The sequence below is a fragment of the Sesamum indicum genome, linkage group LG6 (assembly GCF_026168435.1).
Source record: "Sesamum indicum cultivar Baizhima isolate 11 linkage group LG6, ASM2616843v1, whole genome shotgun sequence".
Lineage (NCBI taxonomy): Eukaryota > Viridiplantae > Streptophyta > Magnoliopsida > Lamiales > Pedaliaceae > Sesamum > Sesamum indicum.
The window spans coordinates 19,913,969-19,932,147 of record NC_142662.1 but is presented as its reverse complement, the minus strand read 5'-3'; the positions used below and the strand labels follow the sequence as shown (position 1 = coordinate 19,932,147).

Below are 18,179 nucleotides of genomic sequence, written 5' to 3'. Positions count from 1 at the left end.
AATTCTTACACTTAAATGGGCTCTCAATTGGGAATATTAATAAGAATCTTATCTTAAACATGTTTTGTCAGACTGAGGAGAATTACATTAAATTAACCCATAGACATGTGAAATCATTAGCTGGTGTTTGGTGACGGAGGTCTATTCATCCTCTCCAAATGCCTAATTGCAACAATCCAATTTACACTCACATGTCTTATGTGTGGAAGTAGTGTTAGTTACTAGTATTAAATCCTCCTCTGCTTCACATTAATTCACTACTTTTATTTTCAAAATAAGACATTCTTTTAGTACCATGTGAGCCGTCATTCCATTCCACTTTTCTATATTAGAAAAGATTTATTCAGATTAAATGTTATGTAATTATATCTACATCTCCTGATTTATCACATATTTATACAAATTAGTTATGCTTTTTGAAAAATTATACAAATCTCACTAGAAATGTCAGTATCATTTATACAATCACCCATATCTTTTGAAAAATTACACATGCGCTCCCCAAAAACATCAATATTTTTACACAAACGACCCTTATTTTTTGGATGTCGGTGGTGGTTTCTGTAATTATGCAAAATACAAGAGTGATTTTTGTAAATAGATCAAATTATGGAACATATTGTATGTATATATAAATTTGTTAATATTTTATAAGTTATTTTTAGAAGCTTATAAGTTTAGTTAAAATGGCTCCAAATAATATAATCAACTACGTATTTTATATATATATAAAAGAAAAATGTGAAAGATACGAAAACGTACTAAAGCTAAATAAAGACAAAAGCGTCTCGTAATAAATGAGCGGACCGTTAATTGATTGTTCGTCGTAATTCTATTAATTAATAATTGTTTGAGAAAGATAAGGTCTTTAATTTTAAATGTAATAATGCCCACTAGGGTTAGCTTTTTTATGAGCATGGAGGAGTAGCTGCGCAGCTACTCATACCCCTACCCTATTAGTAAATAATAAGATAAAAGTTATGCTCTAATTAGTTGAACTAAAACCACTCGGATCATGAGTTCAAACCTAAGTGTCTCCATTGCTCCCATTGTACTAAAAAACAGGTTCCTTCAAGATTTTCTTGAAATTATTTATATTTGTAGGATATATATTTGTAGCATGTTCTGATCCTAACATTCACAAATAATGATTTGTTAAACACATTTGAAATTAATTGATAGCTTGGTTCTGTAGATGTTGTACTCGAAATGATATGCATTACGTAATTAGACGATTTCACACGTTCTATCATTTTTAATTAGATACATATAAAAAAAATATCAAATATAACATAAATTTAATTTTGAAAAGTCTTAACCTGATATTGATCTTATTCTGAAAAGACTCAACAAAACACATTGGAGCCAAAAATAAAGGGAAAACACAAAAGAAAACAAAAATGAAGACCACATATATAAATGGAGTAGAAATATGGGGGGGTTAGGACCAGATTCATGAACTTGTTAGGATTTCATTGTCAAATGTGAATGCTTGCATGCTACCCAACCCTTAATATTATTACATATTAATACCAACTATCCTTTTTTAGTTGTCTTTAATGTATAATAATTAGGGAATTTGGTCCCCATATTGATCTTGGGACGAGATTCAAAGAAATCCCCATGAGGATGATCATGAAAAATGGATTTTTGAAATCTTTCTTAAAGTAAGGATTTTCAACTTCGTTTTTTTATGTCTTAAAATGGAGGCGAACGGGGTACGAAAGAGTTAAACTTCTTCTAACAAATATGAATCTAATGTATTGAACCTTCTTTATAAACAAAAATTCATCTTAACAGCCAATTCGTTTACTGTTGGACCAATATTTTGTCGGTGCTTGATGCAATTTTACTACTAAGCCAACCAAACTATCATCATAGTCAAACATTTAACAGTGACATCTCATTGGGTCAGGCCCTAAACTATTACAAGATTCCTTTCCATGGCCCAAATCAGTGGCCCACTTCCATGGAAGAATAAGGGCCCTTTTAATTCTTCTAATTTGGTACAAAGCATCAAGACTGGCTTAAACATATTTTTAGTCATGTAATTTTGATATTTTAATTTTCTTTATTTTTTTAGAATTGTAAAATACCTGTAATTTTTTTACATATGGTCCTTGCAATGTCGAATTTTGAAAAGTTATCAGAATAAATCATATAAACCTCACGTGATTCATTTAAAATTGGAGTTCTCTTTTTAATTGGTTCACTTTTGCTAAGATGGACGAAAAATTAAACAAAAAAAATGACATAACACATTATTTATTTTGGCAAGTTTTCAAAATCTGACACAGGAAAGACCAAAATTGCGAAATGTCAAAAAGTTATAGAATTTTTTTGCAAACCTTAGAAAGATAAAGGATAAAAATGTCAAAATCGCAAGGGGCACATGATTTAATCCTGACACAAAAAAAATATCAAAATCACGAAATGTCAAAAAATTATAAAATTATTTCGCAATCCTAGAAAGCAAACATGCCAAAATGATAAAATTACATAATCAAATATATTCTGGTTGATTCTACTCAAACCAATCCATAGTACACCATAAGTATGGTAGGTATGATCCTGGGAACTCCAGGGCAGGCCATTTCCTTAACTTACAAGGATTAGCCTGCACTCACCCCTATTATAGGACAGTTACTCTAATTTAGTTTTCCAACCCTTATTCCACCACTTATTTGTAAGATTTAAAGAAAAAGATGAAAACATTAAAATCCAAGTCAACAACATATGCATATATACATTCTTTGATACTAATTTGTGGATTATCTTTATGAGGTGTAAAGACTCCCAATCCCCCAAACTAATCACAACTATTCATATCAGGAAATCTACAAGACATGTAAATTCTAAGATTTGGAACCTTATTATAGTTCCTCAACGCAATTCTTGATAATTAAATGCATTCTTTCTTCACAATTTCTCTGTCTAAACAATACCCAAAACCAAAATAAAAAATTCTTACCCAAATCAAATTTGAATAAATTGACAGCGGAGCGGTAGCGTGAACTATAAAGAAACTCGTCTCCTGCAATTCCTATCTTCAACGCCCTGACTGCTCATATTCACATTCATAGTGCAGTTCATTTTCACAACAACACTTCTCTTAATCATATCTGTAATCCTCACCTTCCCACTAATCCTCGTATACGTACTCACAGGAAAAATCCCTGCCTCAAAATCACTCTTAAATCGCCCCACTCCCACCACCTTCTCCACCGCAACATCAATCGTCACGTTCATCCGAAGAGTCCTCCGGGCCCGGGCCTGTCCCGCCGGGCTCTTCACCTCTCCCACAACAGCCCCGTCGTAGAACACGAACGTCGTCGTGTTGTCGAACTTGAACGACGCCACATTCGGGTTTTTGATGGAAACATCCGCCACGAATGTCAGGTTCAGGCCCGGGTGAAAGCCCGTATTGTTGCTGTAGAGTAGAGACAGCCCGTCAACCTTCACGGAGTTCATCTTCATATCCGGATCCTTGACATGGAACACCGTGAACATGAGTATTATAATCATCACGGCTAGAATCAGTAGCACAGCGGCTGAGCAGCCGCAGCACCTGATGCATTTGCGATGGCGGCGCGTGCCGAATTCCAAGGGAACGGAAGCGGCGTGGTCGTCGTGTATGTTGATGCGGTAGGCGGCGGGAGCGAGAGGCTTCACTTGCTCTTTCTTCTCCGCCATGGCTGACTGATCATTCGTTAATGAAGAATTCTGAGTATATGTTCTTTCTTTTGTTTATATAATTTAGAGGATAATGAATCGTCAGGGGGTGGGATTTGGGGGTGGGGGGTGGCGTTGGGGTCATGGGTTAATGTCTGAAGTCGCACAACTTCTAGACGCGTAGAGACATTGACTTGGGACTTAGGGTAGTAATGCAGCTTCCATTATTCCTGGGATGATATATATTGATATCACACCTTAACGTACAAAATAAGTCATGGAAAACTATTTTTGGTCTCTTTTGGCTTCAATTCTCATTTCTTAATTCTTAGCCACACCCAAAATGTGCCTTGACTTTTATTATTTGAATTTCTTATATTTTTATTATTATATTTGTTGTATTAGGTTATTATATATCTATTTTATGTTACTTAATTGAAAGCATATATTATTAAAAATACTAATTGTAAAGAGGAAAACATTTAAAAGACAAAATTTTTAAGTATATTTATATTATTTAATTATTAAGGTTATTTTTTTATAATTATTTATTACATATATATTACATTATCGATTCGATCATGGTTGGATCGACGGTTGAACCAGTGTCCCATAATTCATTGAATTTTTTGGATTGATAATCGATCCGAGATACTTTAACAAAAAATACCATATACTTAACTCGTACGTGAATATTAAGTAGTTCAAATTTAATCCGAACTACAAAAGTATAGATAGGTGGGAAAGGGATCTAATGCATCCGGCAATCTATTCTAGGGAACATAAGTGTGGAAATGAAAGAAGACAAGTGAGAAAGTGGGAATTGCTGAGTCAAATATGGTAATAATAATTCAAGAAGCATTCTGGGCTGATGTCACATATTATTTCTCTCTCACCTGCTTCTTATCAATGGGTTTTCCAAAAATCTATAATTATGAATATAATACAAAAGAAACATAATTTAACAAAGAAAGAGATAATATTAAACATACAATATTTATATATAAAAGAGACACAATTTGATAATAAATAGTGACTTTTTTCTCTCAAATTCCAACAACAAACATACACCACTTATTTTAAAGAATTTTAAATTACCTCTAAAAATAAATCCAAATATACATTCTATCTCCAACACATACTTATTTATCTTTATTTTTCTCGCTCTATCTCCAAAATACAAAACAAAACACTTCAAAACACAAAATAAACATAATGGTACCAATTCTAAACTCTTCTAAGTCATCACCCTCAAATTCTAAATTATTTCATCAAAATACACCTTAGATTACTAGTGTATCAATAATTACTCTTGTAAAGGTCACAAAATACACAAAATACACTTTTTGTTTCATTTTCTTATGAAATTATAAAATACGGATCTCACTTTTAGGTCTTTCATCAATTCTGCTAATATTATTTAAAAGGCCAAAAAGTTAAAGGGCACGTGACCGTTTCCATAAAAATACTAATAAAACAAAAAACTAGAAATGAGAGTTTTGTAACTTAAAAAAATATTAATGAGAATTACATAACTAATACCTCAAAAAGAAAAAAAAATTGCTCGAATTAAATTTAATCGAACTAAATCAATCATAGAATAAATGTGATACGATAAGTATATTACATTTATAATGTTATTAGTTCAAATTTAATATATTCGGATCTAAGTTAGGATTTCCACTCCTGAAGTGTGCAAATCCTGAAATATGAGACCGAAAATAATGTTTGCCCAACTATAAACTATATAAAGGTACACAACAATCAAGAAATTCATTCTACAGAAACGGAAATGTATATGAGTATATATATAAACATCCCCGAAAATAAACTAATTAAGAGCTACTAATTAACAAAAAACTTGTTAAAATCATGAAACGATTACATTATTCATTGACACAACAAATCCTGAATTGCTTGGCTCGTCAAATTCAAAGCCATGTTACAATCCATAACAGCAGTTGTATGCCGATTTATGATCTTCACCACACGCACTTCGCCTTTCAACATGGCGAAACTCCTCAGTTTGATCAAACCCAAATCGATATCTCTGCTAAAATCCATGGAATTCTCCGACAGCTGACGATCAGACGCCATCACCTTAACGCTCACATTCATTTCTCTCTTTTCTCGACTGCCCACTTGTCCGTCGTAAATGCCCGTCACCCCAATCGTCGCCTTCTCGTAGAAGAAAGTCGTGTTTCCGCCGCGGAACTTGAAGCGGCCGAAGTTCATGTTGTGCAGGCGAACTTCAGCGACAAAAGTCACATTTAGCGACGTGGGTTCGTTGTGGAGGTCTTTTACAGCGACGGCTGATAACTGAAGAGTGGGAGTCTTGATTCTCAGCACGACGAGCCCGAATATTAGGAGGGCTATGCTTTGCAGGACGAGGGCGAGGAGAATGTAAACCAAGCATTTGCTGCTACGGGTCTGGGGTTTTGGCGACGGATTCTTGATCAGTTCGTCCGTCGCGAATGTTTCGTTGGACGTGTGGTATTTTCTTGCTGGTTTTAGTGGATTTAGACGGCTTTCTTCCTCCATCTCCTTTGTTTATTAGCTTGGGAAATTGCGGATATATATATATATATGGTATGTATTAAGAGAGAGAGCACATGTCTTTTAAAAACTCCTTCCCCTCCCCCACAAGACATGTCTTAGAAAACTCTTTCCCCTTCCCTCATATCACACTCCCTACCATCCCTATTTTTATTTTCTCTATGTTTGACCCTTTTAGATTCTTGTTTTTTGTTTGTTTGTTTTGCCCTTTTGGTGTTTTTCACTAATTTTTTCCAAATTTGAAAATATTAAAACAGTGACAGTATTTCATGGATAGTACCTAGAACAACTAAAATTAATTCTGATGATAATACAAGACTGGTTTCTGAAATGTCAAGCGTCATTTCTCACAAAATACAGCATTCCTAATCATTTATCAAAGATTACATCATTTAATATATTTAATATTTAAAAGATGCAATATGATTTGGAATAAAAAATTAAAATGAATGATCAAGTTTTTATTGTAGTTTTGGCAAGGAGAAGGGTACTTATTTCCAAAACTTAAGCTACATATATAATTAATAAGTAGGTAGGGAAGTGTGTGGAAGAAATGTGATGATGATGTGTGTGGAATTGGAGATAGAGGATGAGTTGAGCAAGTGGCAATGCCGGCAGCTAATTAAATTAAAAAACCATCAAAACAAGGAGGAAAAGGTTAATTCTGGAGTATATTACTATCAAGATATTTAATAAAATGCATGATTCTTTAATGTTCAAAATTAATTAGTCACACGTAAAGCTGGTCTCAATCAAGTGTCGCGTTCCTTGGCATCACTATAGTCGTTGACGACTTTTCAATTTTCCACTTTTATTATTCCTTTTCATTCATTACGCTTTTAGTACTGTTTACGTTTTCTTCCATGTTTATGTTTATTATTATTACTATTATCATTATTTATTTATTGAGACGCAGCATCAGTTGTAGAAGAAGAAGGGTCCAAGAATTCAATAGTTTCATTTTCATCTAAGATATATTTTTGGCTTCTTTAATTGTTGACAATATATATAATATGTATTCAAGAACCATTTCGTTATTTTTTTTTTCTCTCTCTTATGTGTATTACTTTTACATGAAATGTTATAATATTTTGACAAATAAATTTTTAAATAAGAAAATTTCTGCTATTTTTGGGGTTAAGTGAACTTAATTTGTTCACTTCAACTATACATTATGTCACATTTAAGTCCTTAAACAAATAGAATATGTATCATTTACCCACTTTAAATAAATATTTGAACAAAATTGCTTTTATATTACTATGATAATTAGTGAAAGTAATTATTACATTGTTCTTACTTTTGAAAATTTTGATTGCTTAAATAAATTATATTTTTTTTATATTATAACAAATGTATTGCACTTATTATATAATTAATTCATATTCGACCCAATTGAATCCGGCCCACAATTTTCCCATTTTCTACTCAAAACTTCGGACAGAAAGGTTGAGGAGAGATTTAACCCAGCCATGGTGGGATGGAAGAATTTGTAATCCCATGAAATTGGGCCTCTATTATTGATATTGGGCTCAGCTACAGTAAATTCAAGCTCAATTTAGCTAATTAAACATGTGTATTGTTTTTCGTAAGTAGGAAAGTTCTTCAAAATTGGTGAAGAATTTATGGAGCTGCTCGAATTTGAATCACTTCATCCTAATTATGTGAATTTTGAAGTAAATTATATTACAATGTGGGAAATGAATGCATTCATTCAGACAATTTAACCCCTGCAGTGGTAATGGAAATCCAAGGCCCAGTGGGCTGTCAGGAGTAGCTAAAATCTTCTACTGGGCTACAATAATATATTAGGCCCATTACTACCCACTCACAAACAGCGGTTATGACAGCAGAACACCAACTTTATTGTTATGCTAATAATACCCCTAAGTTGATTTTTTTTTTCTGGTTGTTGCTTTCTTTCTTTCTTTTTTAGAAATATATAATGTATTCATAATATATTTTAAAACGTAATGTATTATTTATTATATACATGCTGGAACAGCGTGCCTCGATGGCTAGTAAAAATAAAAGTTGTTTCTCATTTACAACTGAAGATTTGTGTGTTCACATCATTTTTTTAATTACCAACATACTATTATATTTAATATCCACTTTTATTCATGATAATCACTTAGTCCGCTTTAACTATATATTGATTTTTGTTTTAAAATCTGTATCGTATGTCTCATATATATCTGATTATATATGTATAAATATTACGTGCCGGGATAACTATATTAGTAAAGCATAGGTAAACGTATAAAAGGTTCTAATAATTGGCCTATTGAGATTATTTCAACATCATAAGATTTGGCTGGGGTTTGATTTTTTTTTTTTTTCTTCTTAAATCTATTAAGCTATATTTGAATGGATGAATATGAAAGTGAGGGAATGATTTAAAAAATAAATTTCAAATAAACCATATTATAATAATTTGAACTCTATTGATATTATTAGAAGAAAAAGATAGATTAAAATTAGTGTTAAAGGATTCGAAATACTTTCCATTTAGGATTGTCCAAATAAATCGAATTTTTTTTAATTAAATATTTAAAATTCATAATTTCAAATATATTCGAATACAGCTGACGTATTTTATTATATTCAATAAATACAGTACACGGGTATATAAAAGCTACGTCATCTATTTGGACAAGTTCACTTTATTAGTAAAGAAGATACCAATATTACACCTTTGTTTTTTTGTTGCTTTTGTCCTACGGCCTCTTGTAAAAAGTAATAGCAGATCAACTGCACTATCCATCCCTTTATTTACACATATCATCCGCACTGCATCAGCATACAATATAGTCTTGCAATCTTAACCTAATCAAAAGCTCTTTAACAGATTAACACAGAACAACGTGCGATCCCTTGTGAACTTCACATTTACGTATTCTTCTTCTATTCCATGGAGAAAACACGAAACCAGGAATAAAATGGCAGCATATTTTTCATAGTGGAAAGCATAGGCATGCTGTTGTACAAGGATGTCTCTACCCCACCTAAAGAAACGAGGTCCAATTCTAATAATTGAAAGATTTGAACCAAAGCAACGGTCCCCTAAATCCACAAAGACAAACCTCATCTCTTCCACAGATGTCTCTTTTCCAAATCCATTATCAGGATAGCTCAATGCCCTTAATGCTGTACTGCACTTACATCTTCCTCGTCATTCAGCTGTCACGTGCTCGATACTGCTGCCTGGCGGATGCTTAGTGGTCGTCGTGATGTTGCCGCCTTATTCAAAATCTTTGAGCCATTTTGCCACCCACAACCAATTTTTGGTTATGTTGGCTCATGAAAAACTGTACTATAGAATCAAAATATATTATATAGACTTGTATGTGTACATTTCCTGTAAATTCTAGCTATCTTAATTTCCTACCAAGGACTATACAAATATTATTTCCTTCGTAGCATTTTTGACACTTTGGCCCTCTCTTTTCAGCATACTGTGTGCAAGGGAGACTTCGTATATATTAACTCAGGGGTCAGCCAAAAATGGGACAAAATGGTAGTGCTATTAGGCATGTGGTTGTTGTCTCTTAGAAATGCTCTTTGTGGAATTCGTATTTGGTCGAGCCCTTCTGATTATACTCGTAGCACATCTGGTTGAGTTCTTTTGCCAATACTGGTGCCCCACAGTAGAAGACCCCTGCACCGAAAGTAAGTACCAATAAGACATGAACAGTAACAGAAACTGAAATATAGTTTGACAAGATTGTGAATGGTATACTGACCTATTCTTGCATTGGCATGTTTGGTGCCGATCTTAGAGAGAACTTTCTTCCAATTAGGCCTTGCAAAATGCGTTCTGACCTGTTAGAAGCAGTGGCATGATTAAAAATATATGGCTTTTTCATATTGGTCGTGGAAAACGTAGAATTGTGTGTATGATTAGGACCATCACTACAAGAAAATTATTCAATAGCTATGAAAAAATTTGATGTTAAAAACAATGTCGGATTAATTAGCAAGCAAAAATTTCATTGCTAATCTACATTATCTAATATATAGTTTAAACAAATCCTTACTAAATTCGTTAGCAAGTAAATTTAAGTTGCAAAATTCATTAGCAAATAGATTTCTTATATTAAGTAATATAGATTAGCAACGAGAATTTTACTTGCTAATTAGCTCGACGCTAATTTTTTTTTGCTGCTATTAAACTATTTTCTTGTAGTGAATGAAGATCTTACCCTTGTTCCAGATACGATATCGACCCCATTTTTAGCATGGTTAAGTGCCTGAACCATTGTGATGAGAGCCGAACGTGCATCCCCTTCCTCATAGACACTAGTTAAATAGTTGTGCATCTCGATAACACCCTAAAATCGATAATTCAAGGTTGTAATCAGTAATATATATGAGTCCTGAGTAGAAATGCAGTGTTGACCATGCTGATTTACCCTTTGATCAAGTTCGGCAACTTCATTCATGACGCCTTTGAACCAATCAAATGACCCCTGCTCTCTCGTGACCCAGTAAAAGTAAGCATTAGTTGTCCTCAGAGTTTTCTTCCGTTTAGGAGAAACCTTGTTGTGAGATGAAGAGTCAAAAGAACCAGCACTCTGGTCCGAATACCTGCTGAAATCTGATATTGAATCCTGCGAAGAATAAACAGTTTGTCTTAAGTTGAACGGGTTTATGAGTTAGGACATTGAAGATATAGGAGAATCAGAAGGCGAGGAAAAGAGAAATGTACTCACAGCCTGCTCCTCCATTTTGACAATATTGTTGAGTAAATCTTTTAGGATGCTGATGAAGGGAGTTGCTCCGATTCCAAGACCAACAAGTAAGAGGACGTCATATTTCCTATAGTCTTGCGCTGGAGCTCCATAAGGCCCATCTATTAATAGCTTTGGCAAACTGGATTTAGAGGTAAATTTTAGATTATGGGAAGAAAAGTACATCTACAAGTAGCATGCTTATACTGTGATGTAAACAGAAGCGTGCCTTTTCTTCGTAGTTTCATCAGCTCTGAGTAGGCCACTCTTCCCACCAACAGGAGGCTCACATGCCTCAGCGAATACCCTCTTAAGCTCATGTGTCCAGTCACCTAACTGACGTATGTGAATGCTAAGGTAATCATCATCAGGGGCCGAGGTAATTGAGAACGGATGCCTGGGAATTTGCAACTTAGAGCATTATCAACATAAAAAACAAAGATAAAAATGTTTCGAATATGTTATAGTCATTGTAATTTACCACTCGAATGGAGAAACAGCTGGACACTGGACAAACATGTATTGTCCGCTCTTATATTTAAACTGTGGAGGCTTTGACATTTGCAATGTGAGGACATTTCCTGGATAAATGGCAACCTGAAGATGGAGAAAGGAAAATAGTTAGGATATTTGATCAACTTTAAGTCCCACATGCTGAGTCCATCACATGTAACCGATTTCAGACCATGTCTTCTCTAGAGCTTCGTCCATTAATCAACTTGATCAGATTGAGAGCACGATAATCATCATGCTCGTGCTCACCTTCAAAAGCCGGACACTGTAGAAACCTGAGCGGAAGAATCTGAGGGTCCTTTCTCCTGCATAAAGAAGTACAGGGACCGCAAGATACATCCATGTCTGCAACCAAAGGAAAATCTTAACTATCAGCTTAAATTTTACTGATTCCAAGTGAAAAATTCGGGAATATATATCCATACCGTCTTTTTATACCAGTGGTGGACGAGATAAAGGAAAACTCCATGGATGATGAGCAAGATGTAGACAAAGACGAACAGGTGGTGCGAGTACCAGAAGGCATTGTAGCCGGTGAGCCTGTCTAATGGCTTAGGCAGCTTAATAAGACTCCGTCTGAACCACCGTGTTGCTAATGTAAAAGCAATTGCCATGAAGATCACCATCAGGATTCCCGTCACACCCTCAATCCCTCTAACAAGGTCCATGTAATTAGGCTTGTGATTGCCAAAGTCATCAATCATATAAAGTCGGTATGTTGAATCCGGTTCGTTTATAAGCCTTGGAAAGTCGCATGCAAGGTGGTTACCAGCATGGAGTATGACACCAATTACAATGGCTGCAGCAATGGTCTGCTCATATCCAATATTTAACACCAAAATGTAAAGGCAAAAACTGATCAGAACTCTCATATTTTGAAAAACAAAAATATATTGCACTTACTCTAAAACCAAGAACTCAATGACATAATGGTAAATCAGAGAACCAATTTCGTCCTCCTTATTTAAATAGCAAATCAAATTAAAATAGATAACATTGTTGAGATAAATCAGATAATCAATTCTTCATTTTTACTTTTGTCCATTTCAATCCATTCTCAAATTATAGTTGGGCAAACACAAATTAATCATATAACAAATTCAATGCACTTTATCACGTGGTTAGTGTTGGAATGATCAAACAGATAATTACAAGTTTTAATCTTATGCTGTTGGTAATTATTAATACTTCACGGGCTAATTGACCAATGGACAAGGCATAAAAGAGAAAAAGGGCTGAGAGAGAAGAGGTAAATCAGCAAATGTCAAAATTTTCTGCTTGACGCTAAGTTGACCTGCTAAATGTCGGGCTTCCATTGCAAAGGATCAAATAATGACAGCTGACTTATTCACAAAGTCATGCCAGTGGGTCCACGCATAACCGTATGAAACAAGAAAAAAAAGTATAACAAGCATCATGATGAGTAGGTGTAGGTGATGGCTGTGAACACTTTGGTTGTTGGCACAAAGAATATTTCTCATGTGATTTTAAGTTTTATTTTATTTTTTTCCCCTAAGTTGTCTCCCTATTTTTAGTCTTCATTACTAAGACTAAACTTGAAATAGTATGTAATTAAAGGGATGTTTCTTCTACGAGTATACCCATGGGCCATATGCTTGTAATGCTGATGAGGTGTCATTATTCCAATTCTGATTCACAAAATCTTTATGCAGGAAAGTAATTGTGGCCGTGTATGTATACCTTGTGAAAGTTGATGTTGTCATCAAAGGGCACAAAATACCCCATCTTAGAGGACCTCAGCCAAGTAATGGTGTTCCTGCACACAGGCAATAATATGAGAGCCATGTTGAATTTCAGAGTCTCGGCTGCGCCCTTAGCCGTGAGAAGGCAATAACCCATGATCCTGAACGCATTCTTCTGTTTGTACTGATAGAATTTCCAAGTGAAAAGCCCAATCATTATCATAATCCAGAGCGTTAAGACCCAAATTCTCCTCCAATTTTCTTGCAAGAAATAAATCAATTTTGAGCTCATTCTCTTAAACCGCCCTCTGTATCTGAGCCCATGAAGGTTCTGGCTCAGGGCCTGGCTCGTGTAGCTCAGGGCTTGGCTGTAGTTTAGGTATGTGTCCTTCTGTAGCAATAGTGTTTCCAGCTGCCATAGCTGCATCATTGTATGACAAAACAATATGCATGAGATATGGTGATAAAAAGTTGGATCATGCGGATTTTCCCTTAAAGGGACATCAAGCAATAATGTTGGACCATATGTTTCTACATGTGTTTGAGTGCTGAAAACACGCTTTCCTGCTATGGAAAACAGAATGTCCACATGGGAAATGATACAACCAAAAAGTCTTCGCTTATAAGATCCATTGCTCAAATATGGTAAATCAAGCGCATGCAGGCAAGATTTGATCTTGATTCTTGAATTTGGCTTTGATTTTATGAGCTTTTTTTTTTTTTACTTTTTAAATTTGGGCCTTAAAGATTAAAATAAAATGTCTTACCTATATTTTAATTCTGGTTTATTTGATTCTAATCGTGGATGAAACAGTTAGCAAAATTACTATTTCCTATAATCATTCCATTTGTGTGTTTAGTTGATTGGCTTGTTGACATTAAACCAAACTTGTTCATTTACCAACACACACTAGACAAGAACACGGCAATGCAATTCAAATTCCAGCTTACACGAGTGCTAAAATTTTCTAAAATAAGACATGACAGCACTCAAGAACCTTTACCAAGTTTTCCAAATCAACTGTTGATTTAATCATATGTTGAAACTTTCTTCATCAACTTGGTCTTTTTCTCAAGCTCAACTAACAGGAGTTAGGTGAGTAATCATTTCCTCCAAGAAAAAATTAATCAAGAATTTAAGCTACGTCAGGACATCATTCACTTAACTATATTATATCTTCGCACAACTGTAATCCCAAATGAATGTCTGACTAAATTCGATTTTATACAAAACTAATCATCCTCATCTCGTGAAGTATAACTGACAAATTTCACTAGATTTTTTTTAAAAAAAAAATTAGAGCATCAATTAATTACTCACTAAAATAATTGGTAAACGTAAAGTATATATACTCGCCCGCTAAGTCAAGCAAAAAGGCGGGTTGTTGAACTGTCGGGATAAACAACATATGTTTATACCAAAATACACAAGTTTCTTTTTTTTTTTTAAATTATAAAATTTACCGTACTAAAATTAAAATATTTCGTTTTTCTATTTTGAATGTATTTTGTTAATTATCTGCCTGGCTGATCCAACTTTCTACTTGCGACAATACCAAAGTATGGGTATTGGAATTTGTATTGGTTTTATGTTTATGTGTTTAAAATCTGTGTTATTTTTTATTCAACGTGTATAGTTGAACAACACTGTAATCGAATATTAACAAATAAGATGATCGAATGATCATTCATTCGTCGTCTAACTACTGACTTTCTGGAAACAAAAGTCCAACATCGTAATTTTAGTTGCAACCATTTTTCATACTGCCGTTGTCTAAGTGCTGCGGTTGGTGTTGATTAATGCAATTTATTAATGCTATGGAATGGAGTAGCATGCAAGTACCTCAATGTAGCCAAGCCCCTCGGGGTCCAACTCTTCCATGATCAACGCTGCGTACTCCTCCGCCTGTTCTTTTAATCTTGATAACTTATTTGCAGAGGCACTTACCATAATAATCTACAAGTAAAATAAGAAGAAAAAAAAACAAAGGTGAGGTCGGTGAATTAATTCATTCTTGATGTTCCTCCTCATCCAATTGTTAACTACTAAGATTTTTCCAAAGTTATAAATTTGAGTCACATCAAAATAAATACAAATTTACTATATTTGTATTATTTTCTAGTTTATTTACATTCAATTAATTTTTATATTTAAATATACTGAATAATATAAACCACACCATATCTCAAACCCGAAAAAAAAAAAAAAAAAGTCGAATTGTGACAGTCAAATTACAATTTTACCCCCACCAAATCCCTAGTAGATGACTTAATCCTCAATGAGAGGTAGGTGCAATCCAGAGAATTCAATTCCAAGATAAGATACATTTGACACTACTTTGGTACCCAAATAAACCCACTTTTGATTAATATAATTTATTTAGCCAAACAGATAATATTTTGGACCAAGACAATGATACCAATAAGAATTGGAGTTGTTGGTTAGAAAATACATTTCAAGTACGGTCCCTAGTCACGCCTAACCCCTAAAATGAACAACTTTTCTAGCACAGGGTACCCCTATCTACTACATCACTAAATCTTAATACGCAAAAAAAAAAAAAACACTAAATTCCATCTCAGTATACCTATCTTGTATCTAACTATATACTATAAAAAGGTCAGCGGCTACGTTGTTTATGCGACCGGAATCTCACAGACTGTGGTTTACCCCCTTAATCATTACTGCATTAATTTAAAACTCTGATGAAAAGAGTGATTACCCACTATTTTAATTAATATTTTAAATTAAAATGATTGATTAATTAAATGAAAAGAAAGAAATTTTGGGTTACCTCCTTAACTTCCTCTTCGGTGATGCGGCCATCTTCGTTTTTGTCCACCCTGCAATCATATTATTATTAATTATTAATTAATTAAGTAAAACATTAGATTATCTAAGGTAGTTAATTATTTCAATAATCAACTTGTACGAAACTCTTCTGTCTTAAGAAACCCATAGTAATTTTTGCCTTTTCTTCCGACACTTGCCTAAATTATTGCATAATAGCATTGATTTCCGTTTCCACTTTTTACTGTAGCCTAATTACTCAATTAATTAACTTATGATTTAGCTTAATTAATTAATTAATTAACTAAAGGGTGTGTACGTACATGTCGAAGAAAATCTGGAGCCTGGAGTCGAAGCTTTGATCCGTGATTTGTGACCAGAACTCGTAGAGCTCATCTCTGCTGATCTTCTCGACCTTCAATCTTCTCCGTCTGCTTAATGCATCGAATAATTCCAGTGCGAACTCCTTGGAGTCTCTCATCCCTGGATTAAAGTAAGATGCAATGATTAGGAGAGTTAAAAAACAGTAATTAATGGCGTAGATTAGCTCGTTAATCAAGAAGATTATGTGTTGAAAGTAATGAGATTAACCTATGCATTGTGCAAAATCAGCGCGATAGAGGTAACCGTCTTTGGCGAGCTTCTCGAAATTTCTCTGGACTTCGTTCCAGGCGTCGATGCGGTTGTTTTTGCAGTTGCTGATGAATTTAAGCCCCTGGAGAGCTTTATGAGCGCCGGAGCGCGTGCGATCCAGCTGCGCCCTCTGACGGCGCATCGCCCTCGCCGCCAGCGCGGAGTCCAAGCCGCTGCTGCATCCGCCGGTGCCGGAAAGTATCCGCGACGAGTGCCCGTGGCTCCATGAAAACCTCCTCAGCTCCTGCGAGAACTGCTTCGCTTTCGCAAGTGCTTCCGCTTTCAACTCCTGAGAAAACTGGAGCAGCTTGTTGGATGTGCTCCGCCGCATCGTCGGAGACCGGGAAGTAGACGCCGATGCCGGAGCCGGAGTCTCGACACCTGTGATTCCGGAGATGACGTCATTGCCGTCGATGTTGATGACCGTGGCCGGTTCAACGCTGCGTAGGATGATGGTATCATCGTCCTGAAGATCGAGCGTGACTTCAACGAACTCCTCCGCCGTATTCGTGGCCGAAGTTCCGGAATACTCCGTTCCAGGAGACGATCCTCCGCTGACCGAATTTCCGGCAGGTACGGTATCTGATCCCCACCGCCGCTCGTGCTTGCCCACCCCCCTCATTGAACCAACAACCAAAAAATGTGATTCCTATTCTTCAACTTCTTATATCAGCATAACAATTTGATGATTATGAACAAAAACATAGTCCCTGAAAGAATCAATATATACTAAAAAAAGGAAACGAAATTGGGTAAGAACAAACTAAACGCGTCAAGAATATATGTAAAAGGACATGCAAGGCGGAGGTAGAAAGAGCAAAGATGAAAGGGGGACCAAAGAAAGAAACCCACTGCAGAAACTGAAACTGAAGCCTTAATTTTGTTTGAATTTCTGTGTTGGTACTATAGGGAATGAATAATATTGTCAGTATTTTCTCTCAACTTTGGTGGTATTGTTAAAAAATATGTTTGTTTTTTTCGGTGTGATGGAAGGAAAGATGTGTTAGCTAGAAAACGCAATCAGAAGTGGTTTTGTTGGTGATCAGTAGTGCCATTTTTAACACACAACACACTCTCTCTCTCTCTCTATGTGTGTGTGTGTGTGTGTAAAATATAGTTCTGGGTATATGGAGTGTGTGTTTTATATATACTATTATATATATGTATGTATGTTAGAGAGAGAGAGTGTGTGTATTGGGGTGACGCGTAGACAATAGTAGTGTGGAGAGAGATAGGTATAGGTGAAGGTGGGAAATGGGAAGTGATGAAAAGGGAACAAGAAATGGCCGAGGGAATCTACTTTTCTTTCTTTTTCTTTTTTTTTTTATAAATTGGAGGTGTGGATTGTCTGGAACCAAATGTAAATTACTCTATTATTATTACCTATTTTTGTGACTTGTGAGTTTGATTTGATGTCAAATGTTGCACTTTTATTTGTTTCTAAAATATGGTGATGATTTATATTTTGCATAACATGCTATTTATGTCGGAATATTTCACCAACTTCAAATTTTATTAAAAAATAATACAATAAATTAGTCGATTTGATTTACTAATATAAGCGCTTTAAATATGACA

At 34.9% G+C, this 18,179-nt stretch overlaps 3 protein-coding genes across 3 annotated transcripts; all 3 read right to left on the bottom strand.

Annotated features, from left to right (window-relative positions):
* Window positions 1-2,692: 2,692 nt before the first annotated feature.
* Window positions 2,693-3,878, bottom strand: LOC105164048 (late embryogenesis abundant protein At1g64065). Its single transcript, XM_011082596.3, has one exon. It carries the CDS (start codon window positions 3,691-3,693, stop codon window positions 3,016-3,018), a length of 678 nt encoding a protein of 225 aa, XP_011080898.1. The 5' UTR covers window positions 3,694-3,878; the 3' UTR covers window positions 2,693-3,015.
* A 1,629-nt stretch (window positions 3,879-5,507) lies between these two features.
* LOC105164223 (late embryogenesis abundant protein At1g64065) lies at window positions 5,508-6,306 on the bottom strand. Its single transcript, XM_011082835.3, has one exon. The coding sequence runs from the start codon at window positions 6,211-6,213 to the stop codon at window positions 5,563-5,565; it is 651 nt and encodes a 216-aa protein (XP_011081137.1). The 5' UTR covers window positions 6,214-6,306; the 3' UTR covers window positions 5,508-5,562.
* Window positions 6,307-9,101: 2,795 nt separating this feature from the next.
* On the bottom strand, window positions 9,102-17,818 carry LOC105164049 (respiratory burst oxidase protein F). Its single transcript, XM_011082597.3, has 14 exons — window positions 16,560-17,818; window positions 16,292-16,451; window positions 15,973-16,021; window positions 15,021-15,134; window positions 13,176-13,598; window positions 11,900-12,286; window positions 11,724-11,819; window positions 11,443-11,558; window positions 11,191-11,358; window positions 10,944-11,103; window positions 10,644-10,841; window positions 10,434-10,562; window positions 9,975-10,053; window positions 9,102-9,889 (listed from the first exon to the last, which is right to left on the bottom strand). Exons 1-14 carry the CDS (start codon window positions 17,221-17,223, stop codon window positions 9,780-9,782), a joined length of 2,853 nt encoding a protein of 950 aa, XP_011080899.1. The 5' UTR covers window positions 17,224-17,818; the 3' UTR covers window positions 9,102-9,779.
* Between the last annotated feature and the right edge of the window lie 361 nt (window positions 17,819-18,179).

Excerpts from the sequence above, each read along its gene's own strand:
- LOC105164223 (XM_011082835.3), bottom strand. The coding sequence starts at position 6,213 with ATGGAGGAAGAAAGCCGTCTAAATCCACTAAAACCAGCAAGAAAATAC.
- LOC105164048 (XM_011082596.3), bottom strand. The coding sequence starts at position 3,693 with ATGGCGGAGAAGAAAGAGCAAGTGAAGCCTCTCGCTCCCGCCGCCTAC.
- LOC105164049 (XM_011082597.3), bottom strand. The coding sequence starts at position 17,223 with ATGAGGGGGGTGGGCAAGCACGAGCGGCGGTGGGGATCAGATACCGTA. Across the intron at positions 16,452-16,559 it reads TGATTTTGCACAATGCATAG|GGATGAGAGACTCCAAGGAG; the intron begins GTTAATCTCATT and ends ACTTTAATCCAG. Across the intron at positions 11,359-11,442 it reads GCTGTTTCTCCATTCGAGTG|GCATCCGTTCTCAATTACCT; the intron begins GTAAATTACAAT and ends GCAAATTCCCAG.